General features: G+C 42.2%; 2 protein-coding genes across 2 annotated transcripts; one reads left to right on the top strand and one right to left on the bottom strand.

Annotated features, from left to right (window-relative positions):
* The first annotated feature begins 610 nt into the window (after nucleotides 1–610).
* psmg4 (proteasome (prosome, macropain) assembly chaperone 4) lies at nucleotides 611–3147 on the top strand. The gene is made up of 3 exons (XM_056379215.1): nucleotides 611–861; nucleotides 1892–1967; nucleotides 2784–3147. Exons 1-3 carry the CDS (start codon nucleotides 685–687, stop codon nucleotides 2903–2905), a joined length of 375 nt encoding a protein of 124 aa, XP_056235190.1. The 5' UTR covers nucleotides 611–684; the 3' UTR covers nucleotides 2906–3147.
* On the bottom strand, nucleotides 3031–26748 carry LOC130171278 (solute carrier family 22 member 23). The gene is made up of 10 exons (XM_056379214.1): nucleotides 23046–26748; nucleotides 21108–21211; nucleotides 19254–19408; nucleotides 9116–9302; nucleotides 8656–8783; nucleotides 7672–7774; nucleotides 7223–7449; nucleotides 5737–5769; nucleotides 5419–5542; nucleotides 3031–5060 (listed from the first exon to the last, which is right to left on the bottom strand). The coding sequence occupies exons 1-10, from the start codon at nucleotides 23475–23477 to the stop codon at nucleotides 4640–4642; spliced, it is 1914 nt and encodes a 637-aa protein (XP_056235189.1). The 5' UTR covers nucleotides 23478–26748; the 3' UTR covers nucleotides 3031–4639.
* Nucleotides 26749–26884: the final 136 nt, after the last annotated feature.

Genomic DNA, 26884 nt, shown 5'->3' with positions numbered 1-26884 from the left:
GTTATTCACTGTACTCAGGGTTGAGCTGAAACACGATCTCATGCCTTGCGCTGGTATAAAACGCAGCTGCACAGGTTTTAACAAACCCCAGAAGACAAGCTTATATCACCTCTGTTTTAGCCTCTCTTCACTGTTCACCTTTCAGTTTTAGAATTTATTTTAAGATCACTGTAAAATTCAGATATTGTTGAATTATTGCTTTCCTACAAGATCAGATCATCAAGCAGGGTTCCTCTGGCTGTTCCTAAGTCCCAGCTCAAGACTAAAAGAGACCAGGCCTTTGCAGTCAAGGCTTTTATATTTATATTTATATATATACAATCTTACTTTTATATTTGGGGTATTATACCCAGTTATTTAATTTTACTTTAATTTGTAATATGTAATTTTATTTTGAAAAGTGGGGAATAAATAAAGTTATCAAATTGACAATCAGTTAATCCAGAAAGTTGAGCAGATCATCGATATATATTTAATAAACAAGTGCGGTATTTATTTTATCTCATTTTTTTTTATGGCTTAAATCAGTTGTGCTGGTGCCTCACTCTCTAACATCGATGGCACATCGATCGTTTGCTCTGGGCTGCCGTATTTCTTGATGAACCCGGAAGTTACTGTTTCTGTTTACAGTCAGCACGAGTATCGTCGCGGCTAGCAGCGTCACTTATAGTGAAGTAAAACAAAATGACGGAAACACAGAACGGAGCGATGTTTGACGCCATCTCGGTGCACAATTTCTCGGAGAAGATTCTGGAGCAGGCCGTACACTTTCACGTGATGAAGCTCAGCGGCGGGTTTTTCCTCTGGGTCGGTTCGACGCCGGTGTTGTCCAACCTGGCGGTCTCAATGAGCAGCAAATACGTAAGTGAAACACGCTCCAGGCAAAATATACATGAATAAAAGTAAGTAGTAGGACTCTTATTTTGTGGTAGACACGAGCATAAAAGGTCTCCGTTTAAACCAGACGACGAGGAATTGATTTTTGTAGGACGATATAGGTGAGATCTTAACCGGTATCACAAGCGCTAATGCCAGCGATTTTACTGCTGTAAAATCTCTTTCATTGCTGCAAATATCTTAACATTTTTCCTTAACTAAAGAAACCTTTTAACAGATTCTGTGCAACAACCTTAAGTAACTCCCACAGCTAAGGAAATCCAACCTTAAGTGTCACACTTAAGTAGAAAACCTAAGGATTTTTGTCTGGTATTTATCCCTTAAATGTTTCTGTGGGTATAAACGATGAGTAGAACTGATGAATGGCAGCAATAGATTTTTAGATTAAAACCAGAACCAGATACTCCTGTGTAATCAATTTATCCAGTAACAATTTCTATCATATAATAATATATATCAATCATGTGATATAAAATCACATTTCCAGTGATTTTATCCATATCGCTATCCTCTTGCATCCACAGCTATAGACCACGAACGACAAGTGGCAACATATTTTGTTGTGATCTGGATGAGTTGATCCTTTAATAACACATTGTCTTGTCTCTCTGTTGTGTAGTAACCTGTGTCATAATCTAATGTCTTTGATCGAGAACTGTTCCAGCACAGGGCCACTGGTTGGTTAATGGATCCTTAGAAAGCAAAAACTAATAAATCTGCTGCTCATGATACAATTTTTTTTTTCCTTGACATCCTCTACCATAACACCCGCCATAGAGACAAATATGCTGTCATCAATCACGAGTCACTGGAAGATGAACAAATAGTCAAAATGCATCTGGGATCTGTGGCCCTCAGTTTCAATACATCTGTGTATACCTGAAGGGACAAATAGACAATACAAGAGGGAAATATTACTTAATATGTTGGAGCAACCAATTAATTTCTTTTTTAAATGCTACTAATAACTGTTGTGCTTTTTTTCTGTCTGCAGGATTCAATGCCATTATCCACATTAGTCATGGGGGACCCGTCCAACACTGCTCCAAATTCTTTGTCACAGAGATTAGGTAATGATGAATGACTTTGAAATGAATTTATTTTTCTCATTACTGTGTTTGCTAATGCAGGAAGTTATAATAAGTCATGAAACACTCTTTTAAGCTCCCAATGTTGTCATCTTTTGTGGATATATAAATAACCATAAACAGTATTTATGTACGCTTTAGCAAACAGCAAAATCTTGTGTGTTTCAGGGGTTTTTCCTATTTTCTAGGCAGCAAACAGCCTCCATTCATTTTAGTGCAATGTGAAAATCAATACGCAGAGACTTGAAACTTGTTTGAGTTTGGTTATTGTTCACAGTAAACATCACTTTTGCTTTTAGTGTTGTCAGAGAGTGCGTTAAAGGGCAGATTGATTTGAAAAGTCTGCATTGTGTAGCCATGAAACGATAATAAAAGTCTGACAAAAATAAAAGTGATAATGATGCTGATTGTGACAGATTGGATTCATGCGAGTTTCAAGTCTCCACAGGTCAACAGTCATACCACACCAGATTTAGACAAAACCAGTGGCTGCCTGTATGGTGTGAAAAACACAACATAAGTAAGTCAGCATTTGTAAAGCACTATTTAAGAAAACAAATGAAATTTCAGGTTAAATATGTGTATATTTCCCCCAAAATAATAATTTCCCCCTAAAAATTGTGCTTTATAGTAAGTTATTAGTAATTATAATTAGTTTTCACAACTTCAGAGACTGGTGACTTAAGTTTGATTGATATTGGAGAAATAAAATAACTGTGGCAGTGTACAATAGCTAAAAAAAAGTGCATGTATTCAAATTGAAAGAGAAATAATTGTCTGTTTTTGTGTATTTTGCAGCAAAGAAGACCAAAAAGCAAGTATTTGTGAGTTACAGTCTACCAATGACAGACTCTAACCTCGGTCTGTTGGTGGAGAACAGGATCAAAAAGGAGCTGGAGCTTCACCCTGAGCACTTTTGAGCTTGTTTGATTATTGAACTGAGGACATTTAGGATGGAACAAACACATGGCAAGTTCCTCCTCATATCTGGACTTAAATACTCCTTCAGATACTGTAATCATACTCCAACACAATAACCACATGGTCACATTAAGTGTTCTTTTATTGACATAATAAATTAAGTGGTTTATTATCAAAACATGTAGGCCTATGGCTTTTTGTACAAATGCATCATATTAAAAAAATAACACTTAGAAAACAGCATTAGTGGTTGAGTTCTTTTTTCTTTTCTTTTTTTTCTTTCTCCGAGTGTTGAAAACTGTTGAAAACATACAAACTACCAAACCATACAGTGTGTTCAAAATACGTGCTGTGTACTAAACATGATTTTAAAAACTAAGGAAGATCTGTTTGATCTGTGGATTCAGGTATATTTGGACAAAAATGGTTGATGGCATGGTTTATCTATTCAATGTGCTTATATCCTATAAAAGTAAGGTTGATGGTCCATACATTATGAATGGATGGCACATGTATACATACCTTTTTATATTTTTATCCAGTCCTAAGGGATACTTACATAGTAAAGTGTATAAATGTACACTAATCACAACTAGGCCAGGTCTACGCAGACTGCGCTGCTCTATTCTAATCTTCACAAACGTTTATTTCAAAAAACTGTAAAATATTGTGCTTTCTGGCTAGAGTTACACATCCTAGGAGCAGGATTACGACATTACCACAGTACAGAGAACAAGGAGTGAGAGTCGGAGTGGAAATATTGGCTAATTAAGGAGGTATTTCAAGCAACAAAATTGCCCTTGGCAGCATGACAAAATAAATACTGGTTTTCTTAAATTACATTCTCTGTTTTGTTAAAAGAACAGAGCCATCGCGATAAAGCCATTTAAATGCTGAGACGCATCATAAGACATACAGTAGTACAACGACTGGTCACTCTAAATGCCCGTTCAACTCTCAGATTTCTTTAGCATTACCCACAGTCTCTATAGGCTACACTTACAGTCTGCCAAGGTCTCCGGCTGTGCGTCAACGTCAGACAACCATCATACACCCACAACAACAGCAGTAATGCTTCTTTAAAAAAAATCAGTGTCTACACTGACCTCACCTCTGAGGATAAAGTGCCACATCGGACTTCTTGTAGAGGGACCACAAATAAAGAAGAGAGAACGTGTAAAAACCATTTGTGCCCTTTCATGCAAAAAAACGAGTGGTAGTGGTTTAGCCAATCCCTGGATCTCCAATGTGTTGGCTGAAAATCACAAACACTTGATTGTGTCTCTGACATTTAGTGCAAAAATAACTTGTAAAGAATTATAAGATGCAGTGAAATCCTCTTTCAACGAGTCGAAACTACAAACAGAAAACTCGCACGTTATCGGAAGCTGGTCTGCTCTACTTTGCTTGCGTCTGCTCCTTTCACCTGCAGATGGTTCTCGACGGAGCGAAACGTCAGCGCAAGAGAATCACCAACACCACTCAAGACCTTCTTATTATTTAACACACACTGACTTCAGATAAATTTAGTCCAGGACAATATTTTTTGGCAACTCATGAATGAATCATAATCACTACAAACTACACAAAATTACTATCGCCACCATCTCAAACCTCAACAAGAGTCCATCTGTTTTTTTTCCCTTAAAAGTCTGTTTTTATTTCAAGTGACCATTCAGTCGAGTTAATGCTTGAGCAATTAATAGCACAGTAGTGGAGTATTGCTATGATGCTCACACCCCATTGGCTATGGCACGATTTCCAATCACCTCCCCACCAGTCGCCAGGGCGTATGTGGCAGGTACCGCTGCCAGAGCAGTGGCCACCGCCACTGTGGCGCCCCCAGTGGCTGAGAGGTGTAACGGTGTGTCGTGGACACGGGAGTAGTCCCTGTCGCTCTTGGCGAGAAGGAGGTGCTGCTCTCCGGGATGGAGCAGGGTCTGACGGGTGAAGGTCTCTCCATCAGCCAGGCTCTCTGGCAGGGGCTGGCCCCGCGGCTCAGGCAGCAGCAGCAGGCAGATGATGCACAGCAGGGTGCAGCAGGCGAAGATCACGTGATGCAAGAAGTAGCCCTTCTGGTTGTGGAGCTCCATGATGGGAGCGGTGAGCATGCCAAAGCCAGCGCTAGCCAGGACCAGGCCCAGCCCTCCACCCCTGCACAGGGACACAGACCACAGGAGATCCATCACAGAGGAAGTCTTACATGACTGCAACTAGCAACAGGAGCTCTTCAGGCATCAGCATGTGTCAAACAAAGTACTTGTGGTCTTCTTGAACAATTTCTGACCAGGCTGCATCTAACACATTCTGCAACTTCCCAAAGCCAACAATCAGACAAGCCTGCCCACTTCATGCAGTGATTGTTCAAGTGTGTGGAGGTGCGAAGGAAGGCAGGGTGAGTGTTATTTCAGACAATGAGGTCACCTACTGTGCTTCATCATCTACTGTGCATGTGTGTAATTAAAGCTAAGTCAGGAGGCTCCCCTCTGTGTTTTTTCAGCATGCAGCTCACCTGATGACAGTAGGAGTGATTTCAGCACAAAAGAAAATGCTGAGTATGCTGACAGCATGTGAGGAGAACATCCCGATGATGGAGAAGGCGACCGAGAATTTCCTGTTCAGAGTGTCTCGCAGAACTGTCCAGAAGAGGGCAACAAAATGTAAGCATATTTACAACACCCAGCTTAACATGAAGCAAGGGGCACAGATTAGAGTGCTTATATTAACATGGTAGAGTGACCTTGAAATTAAACATCGATAGATGCGATTGCTTATAATTCACTGTTTCAAGAATCATTTTATGCCACAAATCACCATACTGTAGTCGTACCTGTGTCATGGCGAAGGCTGTACTTCCCAATTACTGGATTCCATTAGCGAGCATTGGAAATCAGAGGAGAGGAGAACATGTCATTAGTAAGCACAAAGGGCAGAACAGTCAGTGCTGACTCAAAACAAGCAGAAGAAAGCCTTCAGGACAATTTGTGAGGAATTTAACCACTGAAGCTTGAAATAATGACTCCATACTGCAGATGTAGGTCAAAAAAGAGGGGGAATCAGCAGAGGCTCCTGTTAGAGTGAGAGTTAAACTGTAGGATTTACTGATTTAATGACACAGGGAAGCAAAGCGTAAATACAACCCAGGTCGAACCTCGACTTAAACTTTTCCCCGAACAGCAATTGTCCAATCACAGCTCGGCAACCGCAGCAAGAAACAGCAGGTCTTTCAATGTTCAGAGAATCCCATGATTTGTCAGTACATGAAGTGCACATGGCACTAGTAAGAATAATACTTAAAAATATCCACATCAATGCACTGCGAGCCTGTACTGTATCGTGCTAACATTATATGACAGTCTAAGGTCATTTCAGCAGCTCTGTCCTGCTATTAGCTATTAGAGGTTTATAAGCTACATGCATTGGTTTCTCCTCTTCCCTGAAACCTTCTGTCTTGTAAAAATGAGAGATATTGTTAGAAAATGCTAGCAAGAAATCCCAAGTCTACATTTGTGTCTTCTCCAAGTGTATTTTTTCTATAGTAATCATCATTTAATGTTAGCCAGAAACAATTTATGCAATGGCTAACACCTTTGCAGGCTTTTCAGTTTCAAACAAAAAAATATCAAGAGCTCACACAATTAGCATTATTTAGCTAGCTACAGCTGATAAAATATGCCGGCGACAGTTGTTGGCATCAGGCAGCAAAAGCAACGGTCTCCAGCTAAGCATGAGAAGCTGCTTTTGTTTGACACTGTTTTGATTAGCCGGGTTTACGTCCAATTTTAGCACAAATTTTAGCCTAATTTCAAGAAAATCTGCTGAAGAAAATGTGAATTAATGTGCGTTTCCATCCACTCGTTATAAGAATCATTGAGATAAACAGCTGGTGGAGCTAATTCTCCAGGACGCAAAACATGATGGAAGCATGGCATTTATTTTTGATGTAGTAATTGCTATCGTTTCAGTGTCCTCACAGATCTGACACTCTTTGGTCTCCTCACTGTAAGCTTCAGTGGTCATTTAAGTCACGTGTACGGCATGATTTATTCACAAAGCTTTTTTCCGTTGCATTTTGCTGCATTTCGCTTTTATCAATATACCATTTTTTTCAGCACAGGCGAGCACAAAAACTTTTATGTGAGATCTCAAGGGTTTTTTATGTCTAATTTTTTGTGTCAGTTATTTTTATGCACAGTTGCCAGGCTAAAATCCAAAGCTTGACAGGCACAGCAACAGTAACTAGCGTGGACCAGTTGGGCGCCATTTAGCAAACAATCTAAAGATCGTCTTGCGTATTTCTCTATGTGATTACTCACAGTTGAGTAAACCCAGCTGTAGTAGCGATGCCAGAGCTGTTATGATCATGAAGGTGAGAAGCCCTCCGCGACGTCCCATCAACCCCACCGCGGGGCAAAGCGCCAGGCAGGTTGCCATGGCAATGCCAGCCATAGTGTAATAGTCTGCGTGGCACAAAGCGGTCGGCTGGGCCTCCGGGTCCATCATGCTGCGGGCAAAGCAGTGGTGGATCCCGTAACCTGTCAGGCTGCACAGAGACACACAAGCAAACGATAAGACAGCGGACAGGGAGGTGTTACCTGAGACATGCGTCTGCCACGGGGCGAGTGAGGCTTACACTCACATGCATGTCTTCATTTCTCTCTGGAGGACGCGCTCATGTGTAAATCATGCTCTCTCAACACAACGGATGTAGGCTTTGATTTGCAAAGGAACTGTACAAGCCCAGCCACAAACGCAACACACTTACGAGTTGACACACAGCACCACAATGTTTTTCCACAGGTTCCTGGTGCTCATCATCTTGACAATGCAGGTCCTCTGGGGTTTCTTGTGCAGCTCCTGCTCCAGCTCTGGTAGGAAACATGAAACGCACACCTTGAGACCTTTTCTTTCAGAAGGTAATGAGAGACCGGCCGCTAAGGGACCTTTAGCACAGAGAAGCTAATGTGCTGTGGGTTCCCTTTAGATTGATATAGGACATCCCTTCGCCCCCTCTCGTCATGTATCTGTCTGCTCGGCCACGGGAGAGGCAGAAAAAATGAATCAGACACCGAGGGGGGCGGGGGCTGTTGGTGGCAGAAAAGAGGATGGATGTGTCTTTGAGGACTGCATAATTGCTAGACTTTTACTCATCAATAATTTTAATGATAGACTAAGTCTTTATTTAGTTGTTTATTCCACAAAAATGCCAAACATTTGCTAGTTTGAGCTTCACATCAGCTCACATCTTTGGGTTTTGAACTGTGGGTCAGAGAAAACAAGCAGTTTGAAGATCGCCACCTTGAGCTCTAAGCAACTACGGTGCACATTTTTAATTATTTTACCCTGAAATACTGAATCATAAAGTAGTTGACAGATTGATTGCTAATGTAAATAAGTGTTAGTGGCAGCCCTACATACAAGTCCCACTTTATTGACCTTCCAGTGAGAAATTGCTTATGAACTTTGGAAAAGGAAGATGCGTTTCTGATTGCAATTGCATTTCATCATGTGAACGAGCTGGGAAATGCTCGTTTAAAACCGTGTGTGCACACATGTTTGAGTCTGTTGCATGTTCATTTCATCACACAGCAGGAAGCAGCTGCAACACAGCACAGACGATGAATTAAAATGATTTGCATAATGAAGTGAAAAAAGCAACAGAAAGTACAAAATTCATAGCGGAATGGACTTTGGATCCTTCATCTTTTTTTCTTTTTCTTTTTTTTGTCCCGCCTGAAATTGTCCTCACCTGTAAGAACTCCGCTGGGCTCGGTTGTCATGTCAACCTGATTCTTCCTGGCGATGTGCAGCATCATGGCTTTGGACCGCCTGTAGTGCTGGGTGGCCAGCAACCAGCGCAATGATTCCGGAAAAATCCTGCAGTGAGAGAGAGAGGGAGAGAGAGAGAGAGAGAGAGGGAGAGAGAGAGAGAGAGAGAGGAATGAGAAAAATGTGCAGAGAGCAGCAGACAAAGAAGGATGAGGACAGAATGTGTTGCAGGAGCAAGAAGAAGACGGACAGAAAGAGGGGAGAAGAAAAACAAGAGGAGAAAGAGAGTATTGTTTGTAAGTCGAAGCCGAGTGTGCTCAGTACTGTGCAGTGCAGTGTGTACTGTACAAGCCGTCGCCTGGCTCAGCGCGAGGAGAATCTGCCCCCCCCCAACCCCCCCCCACCCCTGCTGTGGATTTCCTCAGAGGGTGGGGACTCACCAGACGTAGGGCAGCATCAGAACGAAAGGGCTGATTATGACGATCTGCAGGACCTGCCAGTCATCCCGATCTGGCCAATTGCGGCACAGGGCGGCCACCCCTGGCATCAATAGCTGCCCGCCCACCATCAGAAAACTGGCCACCATGGTCATGGAGAACCGCCAGCCTGGCAAACAAAGCTCGATCCCTAAAATAAGGAGATAGAGAGAGAGAGAGAGGGGAAGATTCAGTTTCGCAGAGATATAGATTGTTGTTGTGTTGATGCACCAGGGGAGACCACGAGTAAATTATTTATAAGCTGTATGTGTGTTGATGTGATTACCATCATAAACTAAGCAGCAGCCTTAATGGCCTTGAAGAGTGTAATGTGTGTGTTTATTTAATGGTGGAGCCAGTATTGAATTTTTCTCTGAATTATTGAGGACTCCTATTACTGATCCTTCCCCTGAGAGAGAACACTAGTTTAACACCAGACCTCTTTATGAACTTAGGATGGACTACAAGTCAAGGCTGTCGAGAGGGTTCAGCTGCTCGGTGAGCACTTCACTGTAACCGTCCCTTAATTCCCCCCCAACCCCCGACTGGGCTCCCCTCTCCTCCCCTCCCCTACTGCCTGTAACATGGTACAGTCCAGATGGCTTAGTCCATATGGCAAGGTCTTTTTGAAGGTGACCATTGTCAGTGGGTGAGGGGGGGGGGGGGGACTTGCTAACCTGCCTTCATGTACTGTCACTTCCCATTGTGGGGAAGAAGAGAAAGAGGGGGAGGAAATAGGGGAATGGGAGAGAGAGAGGAAAGTAGGAAGAGTAGGGGTAGAATACAAATTACTTTTCCCTCCAAAGGACATGAAAAAGTCCCTCCATTCATCAGCGGAATCACCGAAGGAATGATAATAAAGACAAGCAAGAGAGGGAGAGACGCACAAGCAGAAAGGTGGAGGGAAGGAGAGAATAACAAAGAAAGATGATAAAGATTTTCAGATAAGAGGAAGATGAGAAAAGGATTCAGTTAGCGGGAGGCCGAGAAGAAAAAAAAAATGTAGGTATTAATATAAATCCCTTCATCTCGCTTCTCTTCTGCTGCAGACTTAGAGTTTTAGAGTTAATGTCTCCTAAAGCCTACCCCACAGGAACCACAACAGATGAAGGAAATTACATTGACCTATAATCCTTTACGTACCCGCCTGCTTCTCTCTTCACTCTCTTCACTCTCTTTATGAATCAGTGTTACCCACCGCTGTAAAAACCATTTTGCCCTTATACATGAACAAAACTACTTTTTTTATGACAACTAGCTCTTGCTCCTATGTGATATGAATACCTTTATTGAGTCACTTACAAATTAACTTATGTAAAAGTAGTAAAAATACTCCAATAAAAGTCTTGCATTAGAATTTTTACATCTTTTTGGGTCTTAATTATGTAATTGTGGCCATCACCCAAGTGTCAGTAATAATCCACAAATTAACAGGAACTAATACGTCAAACTGTGGGTCAAAGTTCACCAGGGTATTAGCATGTCTGTAAAATGTGACGAATGTTTAAGCTTTATTTTAAAGTTGTAATAATCTGTAATAATCCTTTAAAGTGGCACTAATGAATATTTTTGTAGAAACATTTGATCAAATGACTATGTGGAGGGAAATGTGTTGTAATGACAAACCATCGGAGCATTATCACCTGAATCTGCACTCTCCTCAGCTTTATACAGCATTTTACTGTCTTTCAACTCGTTGTTTTGGTTTTACAGCACATTGACTGTACGGTTCAAGCAGCAGCAGACAGCTGTTTTCGGGCTGCTAAAGAGCCAGATGTTTTTCTAAAAGGAGAGTAAATAATGAACTTTCCATCATCAAGTGGACAAAAACATGACTCCATGTCTGCTTGTTTTGCCAACACATTAGCCATGACAACTTTACACAGTAAGATGGTATTATGTTGATGTTGTATTTTCAACTCATTCTGCTGCCACCTAGTGGCCAGAAAAATCACTGACTGCAGCTTTAAGTTGCACTGCTGTTGCATTTTAATGTTGTAGCTAGCTGCAGTAATTTCATCTGTTTTATATACTGTTGTTGGGTTTGATACGTAACGATCGAAATGCAGTCAAACACCTACCTCAGAATCAATACCTAAGTACGGTGCTTGTTTACATCAACTGCATTTAGTTACTTTCCACCACTGCTGTCACCCCGTGTTCTGGCAAACAACACAGCGCCGTGTCTCTGTGGTACTTCTGTCCACATCAGTCGATAGGAATGGATCAGACAGAGACACACACACACACACACAAAACACGCAGAAACACATGCACACGCAAGCTAAAGAAATCAACTGTACCTCGGCAAAGGCAATGCATCCCTAAACCAACCTTTCAAAACAAAAAACACTCCCCAAACTCTCTGGGGAAGTGTCTGATCCCACTGACTCTACTGGGATATCAACACACACACACACACACACACACACACACACACACACACACACACATACACAAACTCACACTGGCAGGGACCTTTTGTTCCAGCCGAGTGGAGAATGGTTCTCCTTGTGCTGATTATCTCACTGCTCCCCCTGTGGGCTGATCCTCCCTCACCCCCCCCTCCTGCCCACTCTTCCCTCTTGCTCATCTGGGCTGAAGTGGCTCTCTCACCCTCTGTGAAACCACCATCCCCCACCTCGACTTACCCTCCTTACCCTCTCCCTCCCTTCCTCTTACTCCCTCCTCCTCCTGGTCCTCCTCCTTTCACCAAGCAGCTTCTCCTCTGTCTTTCCATCTGAAAGTGAACAGTTGCAGAGGGTTCGCAAAACAAAAACTAGAATGGGATAAAGGGAAAGCAAAAACAAAGGGAAGGCAACAAAAAGCAGCCGATCTGGTGGCCAAACAAAACTCTGATGACAAATGGCTGACAGCACCATCTCTCTCTCTCTCACACACACACACACACACACACACACACAGACACTTTGTGTTGTCTGCTGCTCCCTTGCTAACCTTGCCTGGGGCATGAGAACAGAGTGTAGAGACAATTGGCTTTCTAACAGCATGAGTTCAGAGTGAGAGGTACAGTGTGTGTGTGTGTGAGTGTGTGTCTGATGGAAATGTATAGGGAGGCAGCAGCTATGGTTTAGATTTAGATTTGGGCAGAGGAAGAGATTTAGTAGTGAATAAGAAATTAATAGATTAGTTTCATGTACAGAAAATTAATTATCTACAGTGCCACAAAAGTCAGTAAAATTCATGCTCATGAAACCATGAAGGTTTATACACAATTTCACCAAAATCCATCCAATAATTGTTGACCTGTCCATCCCTATGACACTTCGCTATCACTGTGCATTATATACTTTGGGGTTTTCAACTGATGGTCAGACAAAACAAGCAAGCTATAGATCAAGCACTCAAAGAAAACTATCTTTTTGTTTTGCAGCCTTAGGTGAACGACTTCATAGAAACGCAAGGACAGGAAAACAGATATGCTTGACAAGGGCACGACATGACAGTAGTTTTCCCTAGCTGAGTCAGCAGTAGTCATCCTCCCAGCTCATAACAGCACACACACACACACACACACACAGTAGCCTGCATATACTGTGTCTCTGTCATTACCTAAAAGTCTCTGAGGAGCACAGAAAGACGGGAAGAGGCAACGATATTAACCTTGGCTCAGTAGCGTAAAAGGCATCTGCAACCTAATTCCTTTATGTCCATGCTAACAGAGCGAATTCACTGAAAATCTATCCTTTGAGAACCAAAGCAGCTGTAGTCAGCTCGGATACACATATACCATGGATTCAAATGCTGACCCAATTCTAAAGAAATGACTCCTGCAGCATAACCCACTCCTCATAGTGTGGTCCAAACCACAGCTGTTCTCAGAGTCTTTCAGGTATCTGATCACTCACCACGAGAATAAGATAAGACTTTGTTTTTCATTTTTATTATTCCAGGATTCTGTTGCTTGCAATCAAGTCTCAGTTCAAGTCTCTCAGCAGAGACTAGTCAGGTCTAAGTCAAGTCTCAAGTCTTTGCAGGCAGCAAAACAAGCTCTAAACACTGACATGTTATCTATCATCTTTTATGTTGATGTGATAAACTTGTCAGCAAACTAAACCTAATTACACATCAGCAGATACAGAGAAAAATTTGCTTATATTTGGAGTCATGTTTGAGTCAAACAGCAAACTCCAGGGCTGTGAAATGAAGCCAAAAACTGCAGCTCCTCTAATAGCCACTAGAGTCTGGCTCCAACAGTGAGTCAATCCCCGTAGACTCCCATGTTAAAATGGCCGACTATATTATATTACTCTATAGCTTATTTCCTCCTTCATGACAACTCACCTGTTTACATTTTATTAAAGCTTAAAGTTATGGAGAATTGAGGGCGCTTTTGGTCTCCACCAGCCACCAACTTCTCCACAGGTAGTAGCAAAGTTAGCAATGATTGGTGGGAACGTATGGATCAATAACAAAAAAGTTCATTATTCTGCAGCAATTGTGTTTCTTTAAAGATTTTGCTATTTTTTTTTCACATTGAAACCGTGTCTCTATTTGAATTATTGTAGCTGCTGTAAACCCAAGATGACGACAGCTGCAATCCTCTGAGAAGAAGCCACCTCTCCAGCTGACAGTGGTGAGTAAAGGTGCATCTTTAAATATGAATATCTTCTAAAGGAGTATGGACAATACTCAGTCATGATTACACACAGCTTTCTGTCCTAAAATGAAAAGAAAACAAGGAAAAATCAAGAGCAGGAGGAAGCTCAATACCAACAGTTCCCAGAGGATGGCCCAGAGGAAGGTGCTAAAGTGCAAACTAATAAACCCGTGTAGAATTGCTGCCACAACCAAATATGCACAAAACAAACACACACACACACACACACACACAGATCAACACATTTACATTAGCAGAGCCAACGAAAGCTCTAGTGGAGTTTATTATGCGCTGCATGTTGCGGCGAGATAACTGAAATGATGAGAGATTTCAAATGAGCCTCGAGAAAATGAGCAAGTGAGGGTGTGACTGCTGGTAGTAATAAAATGGTAGTGAGAGAGAGAGAGAGGAGGAGCAGGGTGGGATGAATGGAGCAGAGGAGAGTCGAGGAGGAGAAAATGAAAAAGGGCTAGAGAGCTGCTGGATTCAGAAATACAAATTCAGCACCGCATTTACAGTGACAAAGGGTGAAAGGAGGGAAAGAAAAAGGGTGTTTATGTGGGGAGATAGAAAGGAAAAGGATGGAACACTGCAATCACAGCACACATGCGTACTTGCTGTCCAATCATCCATAATACAGTATATGCATGTTACATGTGTGTTTTTAGGACTCCTCTATCTGGTGTGCTTTCCGCTGCAGCCTGTTTAGCACACAGCTGTCAGGCACAGTGATGAGCCTCTGTTGTGTTGTGCTGCCTCTGTACTCCAGCATGTTAGATTCTAAATGAAGCCATGACTCTGGTGTTAAAATGCTGGTTTTCGGATGATTTGAGGGTTTTTACGTCCCAAACATCTGCCCCATTTTAGCGCGCTGCTGCAGGGGAATGATCTTAAACATAGAGACAAAGCAACCAATGAGTGTTTTTATGACCGGAGAGGAGCGATCTCCATTCGCCGGGTTTGTCACATGACCAGCTGAATGTGTGTTTCACCTGCTGAAGACCAACCTGAATGTGAATGTGATGATATCAAGTGTCTGTTGATGTTTTTTGGTCAAAGCCTTCACAAAGTTGAAAAGCAAAGAATTGGACACCAAATGTTAAAGGAATGTTCCAGTTTACAATATTCCAGTGTTTTACCTGAAACATTTGAAAACACGAAATCATGTGCAATTATCTGAACCACTTTATTTAGAGGAAAAACTTAAAGTGAGGGCGCTCCAAAATGTTAATAATGATACCTAATATCACAGGTAAACTATGTCTTAATAATTGTGGTGAGTATAGACTAAAGTTGAACTAGGAGGTCAGTTTGTAAACTGTGATTCATGCATAAAACAGACAGTTTGGGTGGTATTTTAATGTTAGCATTTGTTTTCTCTTCCAGATAAACTTGGCCAAACCTTTTGGCAGGTTTACAACCCACCTGATTGGCTGACTGTGTTTCTCACCTTCCTTCTAGCGGTGTCGCTGCATTTCCAGATTTTACGACCATACCACAGTACCACAACCATATTTATTGTTATTGTTATAATCAGAAAGAAACTAAGTCAAAGACAATTTCATTTAAATTTATCCCACTTACTTTTGGCCCACTAAAACCAAGAGAATCAAGGACACTTCCTACACAAAACTTGGGATATTGTGCATAAAAAGAGCCACTCAACCCCCAGTATGGATGTGAACACCTTCAAAGTAAAGCTGAAGGTCAGCGCTTCAACCTCATAGTCATTTTTTCACTTCAAATCCAAAGCACTGTAGCACAGAGCCAACAAAACAAAACAATGTGTTACTGCCAAAATACTGATCGACTGTGGTGTTTCTGTCCTGCATGACAGAAAATAGATACTTTTGTTCCTCTCCTGGCAAACAAGTAAAGGAGAAACAAGGTAAAAAAGGATTTTCATATCTGTCTTCTTTTTGTGGCATAATGAAAAATTGCCAGTTGGGCGTCATTGCCTTGCAGCTCATGTATTAGTACAGTGTGTTTCAGACTTTGAACATGTGTTTATTCGAAGCTTCAAATGTCTTCATGATTCGTTTCATGCTGTTATTCTACATGCGCTTCACTTTTAATGGGGTGGCAGTGTCTATTATCTGCTGTCAGAGAGTGAATTCACTTTAAAGCGAGTTGTTCTGTGGCAGCGAGCCGAATGTTCCTCCTACTGTATGTATCCACACCTCACACAACACCTCATGCAAACACCTTTTTTTCATTGTACTTCAAAGTGCATGCCTGCAATCTGTTCTCTCTCTCTGTCACACACACACACACGCACACACAAACACACACACACACACGTACGAACATACGTTACTAATCCATTGTTGAGTGATCATCGAGCACACCAACAAGTGAAATGGAAAAATAGAAAAATTGCCTCCCATTACAGGTATTTGTGTTTGGCAAACAGGCTGTGATAACATGAAACAAATTATTTAAGTGTGTGTGTGTGTGTGTGTGTGTGTGTGTGTGTGTGTGTGTGTGTGACATGAATGAGCAAAGTATAGAAACAGATAAAGAGGGGGAGGAGGAAAGGTAGAATGGAGTTTTAGGCAAAATGGGAGGAACTGTCACCTGAGATTTAAATGTCATGTTGAAATGTTGCTATTGCTACATAGCTAATGTTAGCATTAACAGCGGTTCACCTACCAGTCTTGATAAGCGCTTAGCCATCACTGCGTTTACAAGACGAGGCTACAATATGTCCTCTGAGCAGTGCTACCTCTTCACAGCAGCCTGGACACTGCAGTGACTCAATGTTAGAAAGAGACGAGACAGGCTGGGGCTAGCTGGTTAGCATGCTAACTTCCGTAGAAGAAAAGAAGTGAAAAGAAGCAAAACAAGAGGGTTGCTTTACACCTCTGGAGACAGCTGTTGGTGAGTAAAGGAATGAAGTTTGTTGCTGAACTGACTGGTAAGTAAACAGCTGTTAATGCTAAAGTTAGCTATGTAGCAATAACAAAACTTGCAAGTAGCTGATTATGTAAGTACAGACTTAACAGACTTTCTTTAGGAAACTATGAACTTTTATGTAATAGTTTACTTGACTGGTTGACTGGTTTCAGAATAAAAAAATAAGAAAACTTGGGAGGACCTCAACAATGAGCAAAAACATTATTTTATCTAAATCAATTAATGTTGTAGCTTGTTGCAAGTGTGTATCACAAACTTATCTTGGTTAATACACAAGGACCAGCCTACGATTTAAATTACGATTTTAACATTGGTTTGAAAAGGTGCAGTTCAACACTTTCCTGAAATTATTCAGCCCTAATACAGAAGAGCTAAAAAAGCTAGCAGACAGATAAATGCATTTTTTATTCACTGTTCAAGTTACACTTGTCATTTGTAGCCGTTAACAGTGTTGTGTTAGTGTTTGGCCAGTTAGCTAAGTGGCTCCAGGGAAAGGAATGTCGGCATCATCACCGGGTCAAAGTGTCAGCTAGCAGTTAGCATGCTAACACGCGACATTAAACGTGGTAAACATTATACCTGCTAGACATGTTAGCATGACCACGGACACTTAGTCTTAGAATTTCTTATTTTATTCGTATTTTCCATTTGCTCGACCATAAGCTGCTGCATATCTTTGGAATGGCCCAAATAAGTCCAATGTAATCGGGTAGTTGTAGTGTTGTCTTCATCTTCCTTAAAACATGCTTTGACACTAAATTCTTTCCACTCTTCCACTCACAACTCCCTGTGACTTGAACTTAAAGGGCAGGCACCATAAACTACAACGTTATGTGTGTGTTGTTTGCCTTTGTGTACATCACAGATTAAATTCAACTCTCAGGGGCCTCTCGGCAGACGGCTTGGAGGCGTACATTTTGTTTGTTTGTTTTTAGAAGCGGTTCAGCAGAGATTTATCTGGAACCCCTGCTGGGAGGGACAAAACCCGCCCCATCGCCAGAGCTCAAAGTCTGCCCTCACTTCACGCATAACGTATGACTAATCTCTGACCAGCCTGAAAGAGAGAGCTGGCCTAACAGAGGGTGAGAAAGAGGGGGACATCAGCAGGGAGAAGGGACAGTGGGGAATGCAGCAGGGGGTGAGGGCTTTCTTCAGGGAAATAAAAACGCTATCAGCCAGTGGTGTCATTTTGATCACCTTGGCTAGTTGCTGCTTAACAGAGGCCCTGAGGGGACATGGAAGACAACATTATAGAAGGGGGAGGGAAGATCTATTTCTGGGCTCTCTTACAAAAACCTTGCACATATAAACAGTTGAAGTCCTGACATCTGCAGTTTCAGCTTCTGTAACTCTGTATTTACTATTAGAATTCAAATTTTTACTGATTTCAACAAAGTAAAACAACAATTAGCTATTTAGCATACAAAAAACTACAGCATCCATTCAGTTCAAGCACAGCAGTGCATGTAATAAAGTATGTCTTTGTAACTGTTGGTTTCAACCTCACTCATAATATCTACCAGGACTTTCCTCTAATATCATATGTTCATGTTTTTAGCTGTGATTTTTTGCCAATGCCACTCGCCCTCCCTGTCCTACTTTAGCTACAACTAACTCTGAACTAGCTCCTCTTAGCAAGGTGGTGACATTTAACCAACAAAGGTCTTGGGCTTCAGGGAAATGGTAATTGCTGAAGCTGCTAAAAACAGACATATTAAACAATGGTATTAGATGACAGATTTATATTCTAAGCCTGGATTACGTTTCGTACTAAACCCTGTAAATTCTAGCTGCACATTGGATCTCTATTACTAACTGGCATCACAAAAATAATGAATATGTTAAAATATGTGACATTTTAAACTGTAGAGGCTGATGTGCTGACAGTATCTACACATTAAATGACAGTGTGGGGATAAAGCACAGGTCAGGAGAAATATTTTTGGCAACAGTCATTAAAGAGGAATTAAACAATGAACACTTAAGCCTCATCTGAGGCTTCTTTTGACAGCAAATATGTGTTTTTCTTACATTTCTGTGAATAAGGCGATTGTTTTTGGTTTGTTTTTGGTGTATTGGCAACTTTTTAATATATTAGAGCTTTATATGTGACTGTGTAAGTGACAGACACATAAAAAACTGGACTTTTCTTATTGCTTATTGAACAAGGGCAATGCACAATACATTTATTACACCAGATATAGTTAAAAACTAAATTCGATCTGCAGTGCCTGAAGTTTTATACAGTCCACCAGCCTTTATCAAAATGGAGACAGGGATTACAGATCTGACCAAACAAATATTGATACTCATAACTGGAATAAACTGGCGAACTAAAAACAAACAATGAAACTTATTCAAGAAGCACAAGAAGTTATGAGGTATCCTGGACACACAAACTTCAAACATGTCCCATCTTTATGTCCCTTCCAAGGCTCCGTACTACTCAGGCATCAATGGTTAGATTAAATAAAGACAACAGAGAGGAAGAATGAGGAAATACAGGCGCAGAAAAGCACAGAGAAAAAAGCAGACATGCGTGAGGTGGTGAAAGCAGGTACTTACTGAGCACGTAGAGGGAGAGAGCGAGGCCCGCCAAGCAGAAACCCTCAAAGAAGCGCAAGGTGCTGAACATGGTGACGTTTACAGAGAAGGCAACACTCAGACCAAACACCAGCATGAAAAGCACCGAGAGAATCAACACTGGGTGTCGACCAAACCTTAGGAACAGGAGGGAAAAGACAGAAAGAGAAAGATGCAGCACAGTGTTTAGAAACTGTCACAAACTGTAGAAAAGAAGCTTTTGATGTGCAGTCGGGTGAAAGGGATCATTCCACTCATTGTTTCCCTCAGACTCTGTGGACTGTGAACTTCCTGGTTTAAGGGGGGTCAGTAGATCAGTGGGTCAGGTCAGAGCTGAGGCCTCTGTGCCCTGCACATTTCTTTACATTGTTTCCATGGTCACTGATCCCAAACACAATGCTGGGACTTTTTTTCCCACGAGGCAGCTCAGGTGGTTCGCAGGCTACAGACGTGACCACAATGAGCAGCGTGGCTTAAAGGGTCATTTCACCAAATTACAAAAAGACATTTTCTCACTTAGCAGATAGTTTCGGTTTGAATTGTCCATAATTTGAGAATGAAGTTTTTTGAGTTGAGTTTTAAAAAACTTAATGAAAAGAATTTATAATCAACATTGGCTAACTCACAAACTGAAATAATACTGAAGAAATGATCTGTACTAAAACTGCTAACAGTGTGATCTGTGGAATATAAGGGAGTGATGGGGACATTGTTTCTAGAAGAGGCTGTTATTGCTGAATTTTTAGCAATGCTAGCAGCAGGGCTCTGTCCAGTAGCTCAGTATAGACTCAAATATTTTAGAAAGTATCAGCTGGATGCCTTGAGATTTGGTACAGATATGTATGATTCCTACAGGATGAATCTAAATGACTTTGGCGATACCCTGACATTCAATCTAGCACCACCAGCAGGTTGGAGCTCTCACTTAACTTGTGAAATACCTCAATATCTACCAGATGGATTGGCAGAGTGAAATATCTCGACAAATACTGGGTTGATTTCCATGAAATTTGGTTCAGACATTCATTCATAAAAGTCATTGTGTCACTAACATTCCCTACTGGTCAAAGCTGAAGCAGGAAATAATTCTTTGAACTGTGGTGAACATGTACAATGGATAGTTCAGGGAATAATTCTACTGTTTGCCTTTGTTTTCTCTTCCAGATGTGTTTGGCTGTCCTGGAGGTTTGTTTTCAATCTGATCATCTGACTTCTTGTGTTTCTTGCCACATTGGACGTCTTTGTAATAATGCTGCAAGATCTCGGCTATTGGTTTGGTGAGTACGACATCTTCATAACCTTTTTTTGATTATAGATCAGGTCTAGGTTCTATATTAATACTGTGAAAGTATCAAAGCACTCAGTCCACAGAGAAATGCACACATCCTGTATTCAGAAACTGAGCCTTAAAACCAGCCGTCAGGACTTCTGTAACTTTGTGATGTCACAACAAAGCAGTCACCGCTCTCAGCCATGCCTCAAGCCCACCTGGACCCACCATCCAACCTTGCAGGATTTGGTTTCACTGATTGTTTTTACCTGAAATCTGCTATATTTTTATTGGATCACTCAGAAAACAGTCAGCCAATCAGAAGGGAGGCTCGGAGCCTCCTCTCTTCTGATTGACTCACCAACCTGTTGTTACTAGAGCTCCAGAGAGAAGCCTGAGAGAGGAGATGTAAAACTACATTGAGATGGTTTTTGGTTCTTAGAACCACAAATATATCTTCTTATGGATCAACACTTCAAATAAAACACAGGAGAAGAGGAAAATATGGAGCTTTAAACTAACACACTGTAGAAAGGCACAAAACAGAAATGAAGGAGGCAGCATACCAGTCGGCCATGACACCCATCACTAGGTAGCCAAATATGGAGCCCACCAGCAAAGAGAACTTGGCAATGTGCACCTTCCATGCAGAGTCGCACACCAGGTTCCACTGAAACAGAGACAAAGAGAAACAGAAGAACATTAGCCAACTTCTCACAGAGAACCACCCACAACAAGATAAAAGGGAATTAAACATCAGCAGACGAGCAGTTTTTTAATCTGAAAGCTGCACAGAAACAAAAAAAGAAATGTGGGCTTCTCTCATCACAAGTCTGTCAAACTCTTTTCACTCTCTGACTCACTGTTTTGATAATTCATGAAGGCTGATGAGTGAGCAAACATGCTGCGGACGCTTTTGAAATATTCAAATGTGTGTTATAAAAGGAAAAGAGAGAAAACACAAGAACGTATATATGTACGTGTGTGTGAGAGAGAGAGAGAGAAAAGCAAGCGTGTGTGTGTGTGTGTGTGTGTGTGTGTGTGTGTGTGTGTGTGAATGTGGGCGCGTGTCTATAATAACAGCAATCAATAGTTTTCCACTCTTTCCTCTGAGCTCATGGGTCAGTGCACACAACGCTGCAGCTCTCAGCATCTGAAACTCAGCCAAGGACACGTGGAAGCACGATGTGTACTCTTATATTTGTGCACGACCCTGAAAGTATCTGCAGGAGCCTGGTGGACCGATTCAGCTGTGTGTGAAAGTAGTGTTGGTCTTTAACAATGATTTACCGAACTCCCCGCTGTGCAGAGGAGCAGAGAGGAGAGGGCTGAAGGAGATGATCATTGGTTATGAATGATGATTTTGGTTGTGAAATGGCCGGTGATGGTGAAGGAACACAGTCAGTATGGGTTTATTATGTACAGGCTATTAGCACCAGTGTTGAGAGAAAACATATGACACACACACACACAGGGCTGGGTGGTAATGCAAAATCCAAAGAATTTTTTTGACTATCAGTGCAATTGTATCAAGATAATATGATCAGATAGTGTCATTGTTTTATAAGGTTCTGCATCCAAATTAGATTTCAAGCAATTTGCAATGAAAAACGAACAATTTGGTTGTTGAAATTGAAAACTGCATTGCTTTAGTAACCTATCAGGTGGCCCCCAGTAGCTGGACCCCTATACCTATTGATATTGAAGGATCTACACCATTAGTGATCAGATTGGATATTGGCTAATATGACTAATCCACATTAGATACAGTTCGTTCGTCAAAGTCATTATGAAATTCTGAGTTTCTGTCATGCCTGGTCCCTGAATCACATTTTAGCATCACCGCAATCTGTGAAGCTTACAGATTTAGTTTGGAAAAAAGAGAGTTAAGCCTCCTGGTGTTGGATTGGATTAATGTGAATCAACATAGGCCGACGCACTGAGCTGAGATATCAGGATCAATATCCGGAGGTAAAACGGTGCATCAGTGCATCCCTAGTTCTCTGGCTTTAGGGCTGTTTCCCACTTTGACCAGTTGGGAATCCAGAAGTGTGTATGCATAACAGTGGGACAATTTATTGAATTGAACATTTGATTATTTGTTTGCCATATTGTGGTACACTGTAGAAAAAGTGTTATTAATATTGCAGTACTGATTTCAACCTTATCACCCAGTCCCAACACACACACACACACACACACACACACACACACACTGTACATGCTACAGTAGCCTACTATCAGCTGCTGCATTCTCTGAGCTCAACACACGCGCGCGCGCGCGCACACACACACACACACACACACACACACACACACATCTTGTCATATTGAGGTCAGTGGGTAACTTGTTAGTCAGCTGTGTCGGAGCAGCTTTAAACTGAGACTGGCAGCGATGATGAAGACACGGGGTGGTGAGGATGAGGATGATGATGGTGAACAGAGTGATTTTTTTTTCTGTCATGGAGATAACACTGTGGGTCTATCTGGTTCTCACTCGTTACCTTGGTAACCACATTCTGACTAAGTCCCGTCTGCAGCTCCAGCCTCCACTCCTTGCAGGCGCACAGTAGCACACCGCTGCCGTCGCCGTATCCCTCCCCGGTGCCGTTGCCTTTGAGTTGCAGCGCTGGCGATTCCCCTGTGACGGTGACCGGCGGGGACGCCACGGTCCAGTTACTCCCGTTTGTGAGGGGTTGCACGCACGTGCCATTGGGTTGCGCCAGGAGGAAATAATCCGAAAACTGGCTAAAGCCGATGAACAATGCTGGTATCCAGGTCAGGACCACGAGCTGTTTCTGGTGTTTCCCGAAGCCCCCCAGAGACGGCAGAACCGAGCCGTCGATGTGCGGTAGCAGCCGGGGCGCCGGGTGCTCCAGCGGAGTGAAGCCGTTCTCGGGCGGGTGGTCCTGCGCCTCCGGCCGGCCGGCTGCCATCACGGCCCGGCCACAAAAGAGAGCAGCTGGGCGCAACAGCGGGCGATGCAAAGCCCCCGCTCTGTTGCTCTACGCGCACTCTGCGTTAAGCCCTTTGACACAAAGAAAGCCCACAGCGCAGCGCAGATAAATCCTGTGTACAACCAGCAAAAGCCCCGATCCAAAAAAAAAAGGTGGTCTCCGGTCCGTTCAGACGTGCAGAGGCACCGAATCACCGAACAGTCGCCCTCATGGCGAGGGGGTTCCAAGCGACCAGGGGATGTCCGAGTGGGGTGGCTGTGTCAGGGGGAGAGGGCTGTGGAGAAGCTCCCGGAGAGGAGTGCACTCGGCATGCTCATACGCACGGGCTTCATATTCCATAAGTACGGCTCCTACAGCGGGATCCATCCATGTGGGGCTGAACTGGGCCAGGCCTGCTGGTTGTGTAGAAGTGGAACATGGAGCTACATCCAGATTAGGATCCACTAAACATCTGCTGGTCCTTCATCCATGAGCGCCACAGGTCTCATACCTGCCCAGGCTGTGACCTCCTGGAGGTGCGCATCACTTAGTTCCTCAAGTCCGCAACAGCCGAGCTCCCAGTCATCAGCGGTCCACTTTGACGTTGTTGAGTTCAGGGACGCTCAGGGTGGAATATGCTCCTCGGTTTGTCGCCGTCTAGTCAATGGGACACGGTGCCAAAGCGGGGCTTGGAGCAAAAGATTCGGGAGGAGGGAGGAGGAAAAAAAGGGGGGGGGGGGGCAAACCCCGCCCTCCCTCGGTCGCGCTATGAGCTGCGATTGGAGAGCCTTCAAAGGGCGACTGCACCACTGACGGGCATCTGCAGGCAACAATGATCCCCTTTGTGCAGCTTCTACCTTCTCCACTCAATATAAAGCTTGTTAGAATCACTCATCATTCACGTCTCCATCGATTCCACATGATTTATGATGTGAGGATCAAGTGGAGATGTTGCTCCAGTTTTTTTTTCTTGTGGGTGGTTTGTGTTGATGCGTTTGCTGAACGTCCTACGGAGACTGTTTTGCGTCATATGATTTTTTTTTGTAACCGCCATATAAATAGGCAGCATTAGTTACTGGTTTGGGGGAGACAATGGAAGGATGGAAGGGTTTCGTGGATGATGCGCTGCCGCGAGGGGGCGTCAAACGATCACGGTGCGCGTCCATGCATCAGTTTTTCTCGTTTAATTGGACTCTCAGCAAAATATGCAGACAGAAAATAAAACATAGCTCACACTGCTGGGCTGCCAAAGGTGCAATAAAGCAAGATTTGAATGTCCTTAAACGGATGCACATGTGGGTGTTGATGAGGCTGCAGCTGCTCCCACATGACTCTGTGAGAGTGACCTTGAGATTTAAGTGACAGATTTTCCCTCTGCATTGGAGGAGCCTGCAGAACGTGTGTGTGTGTGTGTGTATGTGTGTGTATGTATGTGTGTGTGTGCGCGCGCGCGTGTATTAACCTGATAGCAAACACTACATTCCTGATGTCTCTGAATGATATGGAGCTGGTTTTCAGGGCGAGGCTGACAGTGTAGCAGGGAGGTGACAACTTGTGCTCAGCTTTCACTCATCTCTCCCCTCCTCCCACCTTTCTCCTCCTCCTCCTCCTCCTGAGAGACTTATTAAGGTTTGAGATGGAGGAGGAGGCTGAGAACAAGATGAGGAGGTGTGTGTGTGTGTGTGTGTGTGTGTGTGTGTGTGTTATGTCATCTGTTACATTTTGCCAACCACACCCGTACTATGACACATACCAGAGCTGATTCAGACCCTAACTAGAGCGTGACCCCCCCACATGCACATACTAATTCAAGAAAATAGCTCAAATTACATAAGGCGAAATGAACTAAATGTCAATGTCAGCAATCGTTTGATTTGTTTATGGTAATTTTACTGCTATATCCAAATGAACATAATGATTTATTGGTGTTGCTACACACAGCATTTTTGGAATGGTGTTAAAGCCGAGAGGCTGTTAGCTTAGCTTTGCGTAAAGGCTGTAAACATTTATTCTGGATCTGGTCAGAGTTAAAAAACACACTAACCAGCACCTTCATATATTAACATGTTGCATCTTGTTTGTTTAATTCGAACTCAAACCAAAATGCAAAAGAGACAATTTCTGGGTTTTCGGTGAGTCAGCTGCTAAGAAAGTTCAGCTGTCACTGACTTGTGTTGTGCTTCAGAGCCACCTGCTGGACATTTGTGACAGGCAGAGTTGCTGCACTCAATCCAGACCTGTTTAATACACACCATATGTGCAATATCCCTTATCTGCTGCTATTTTTTGTTATACTGAAGTATTGTATGTAGTATAATGTTACAGTACATTATTATCTATTATTTATCTTTTTTTAAGTATTGATATTGACATTTTGCAGCTTTCTTATCTCTGTAATGTCACTTTGCTGCTGACACTGTGAATTTCCCCACTGTAGGACTAATAATGGACTATCTTATCTTATCTTATCTTATCTTATCTTATCTTATCTTAACTGATCCATTCAGTTAAGAGGGTGCTACAGTTTAACTTCCTATTCTTTTTGTCTATTTCTGTCTGTGTGTACAGCTAACTGTAAGTAAAATGGTAACACATTTCTGTTTATGTATTGGCTATACCTGTTTCCCCATTTCCAGTCTTTATGCTAATCTATGCCAACCATCTTACAGCTCCACCTCCACAGACACATACATGGATACTGATCTTCTCATGCAGCCTAACTCTTGGCAAGAAAGCAAATAAGCTTATTTCCCAAAATGTTGTACTATCCCTTTAATATCCCTTTAATGCTAAAGGATTATATCGCTGTTTGTGCTTTTGTAGACACAAAAATATATATTTTACATTACTGCTGATCAAGGTAGACAATAGGGTTTTAGATTTTTTTGAATGTATTTACGCATCCACTGGTTTTCATTAATGTCACCATTACATCTTCTCTTCTTCTAATGACAATATGAATTTAAGAAAACTCAGTCTCTGCTAAATGATTTTCATACTGTAGTGAAATAAATGAAAATGAATGCAAGGTTTGTCATGCAGAATCAACAATTTAAACCACTACACCATGCTTTGACTAGCAGACATGTAACATATACTGTACATGAACATCTAGCAAAAGGGTTCGAACAAGGAAATATTTCAGCCACAAATCATCTTCCTTAGGTAAAGGTGAGGGGATAAGATCATATGTGATGACATGTCACACATCATCTATAAATTAGGTAACTGATAATCTCCATGTGACAACATTGTACCCATACAGTCATTCAATTTCAGTGGAGTGATCACATGATGCTCAAGTAAATGTCACATCAATATTTTTAGATAACAAAACATGTAGCAAAACAGAAAGAAAGAAAAAGTCAAGTGTCCTTGATAATATTAAAAAAAACAATTAAAATCTT

The sequence above is a fragment of the Seriola aureovittata genome, chromosome 6 (genome assembly GCF_021018895.1).
Source record: "Seriola aureovittata isolate HTS-2021-v1 ecotype China chromosome 6, ASM2101889v1, whole genome shotgun sequence".
NCBI lineage: Eukaryota > Metazoa > Chordata > Actinopteri > Carangiformes > Carangidae > Seriola > Seriola aureovittata.
Note: the sequence above shows the minus strand (reverse complement) of the source record. Positions and strands in the feature narration are given on the sequence as shown.

Coding starts and splice junctions, on each gene's coding strand:
- psmg4 (XM_056379215.1), top strand. CDS start 685: ATGACGGAAACACAGAACGGAGCGATGTTTGACGCCATCTCGGTGCAC. Junction 862..1,891: donor TCTCAATGAGCAGCAAATAC/GTAAGTGAAACA, acceptor TTCTGTCTGCAG/GATTCAATGCCATTATCCAC. Junction 1,968..2,783: donor TTCTTTGTCACAGAGATTAG/GTAATGATGAAT, acceptor TGTATTTTGCAG/CAAAGAAGACCAAAAAGCAA.
- LOC130171278 (XM_056379214.1), bottom strand. CDS start 23,477: ATGGCAGCCGGCCGGCCGGAGGCGCAGGACCACCCGCCCGAGAACGGC. Junction 8,784..9,115: donor CTGATGCTGCCCTACGTCTG/GTGAGTCCCCAC, acceptor CTCTCACTGCAG/GATTTTTCCGGAATCATTGC. Junction 5,770..7,222: donor ACAGCTGGGTTTACTCAACT/GTGAGTAATCAC, acceptor AATGGAATCCAG/TAATTGGGAAGTACAGCCTT.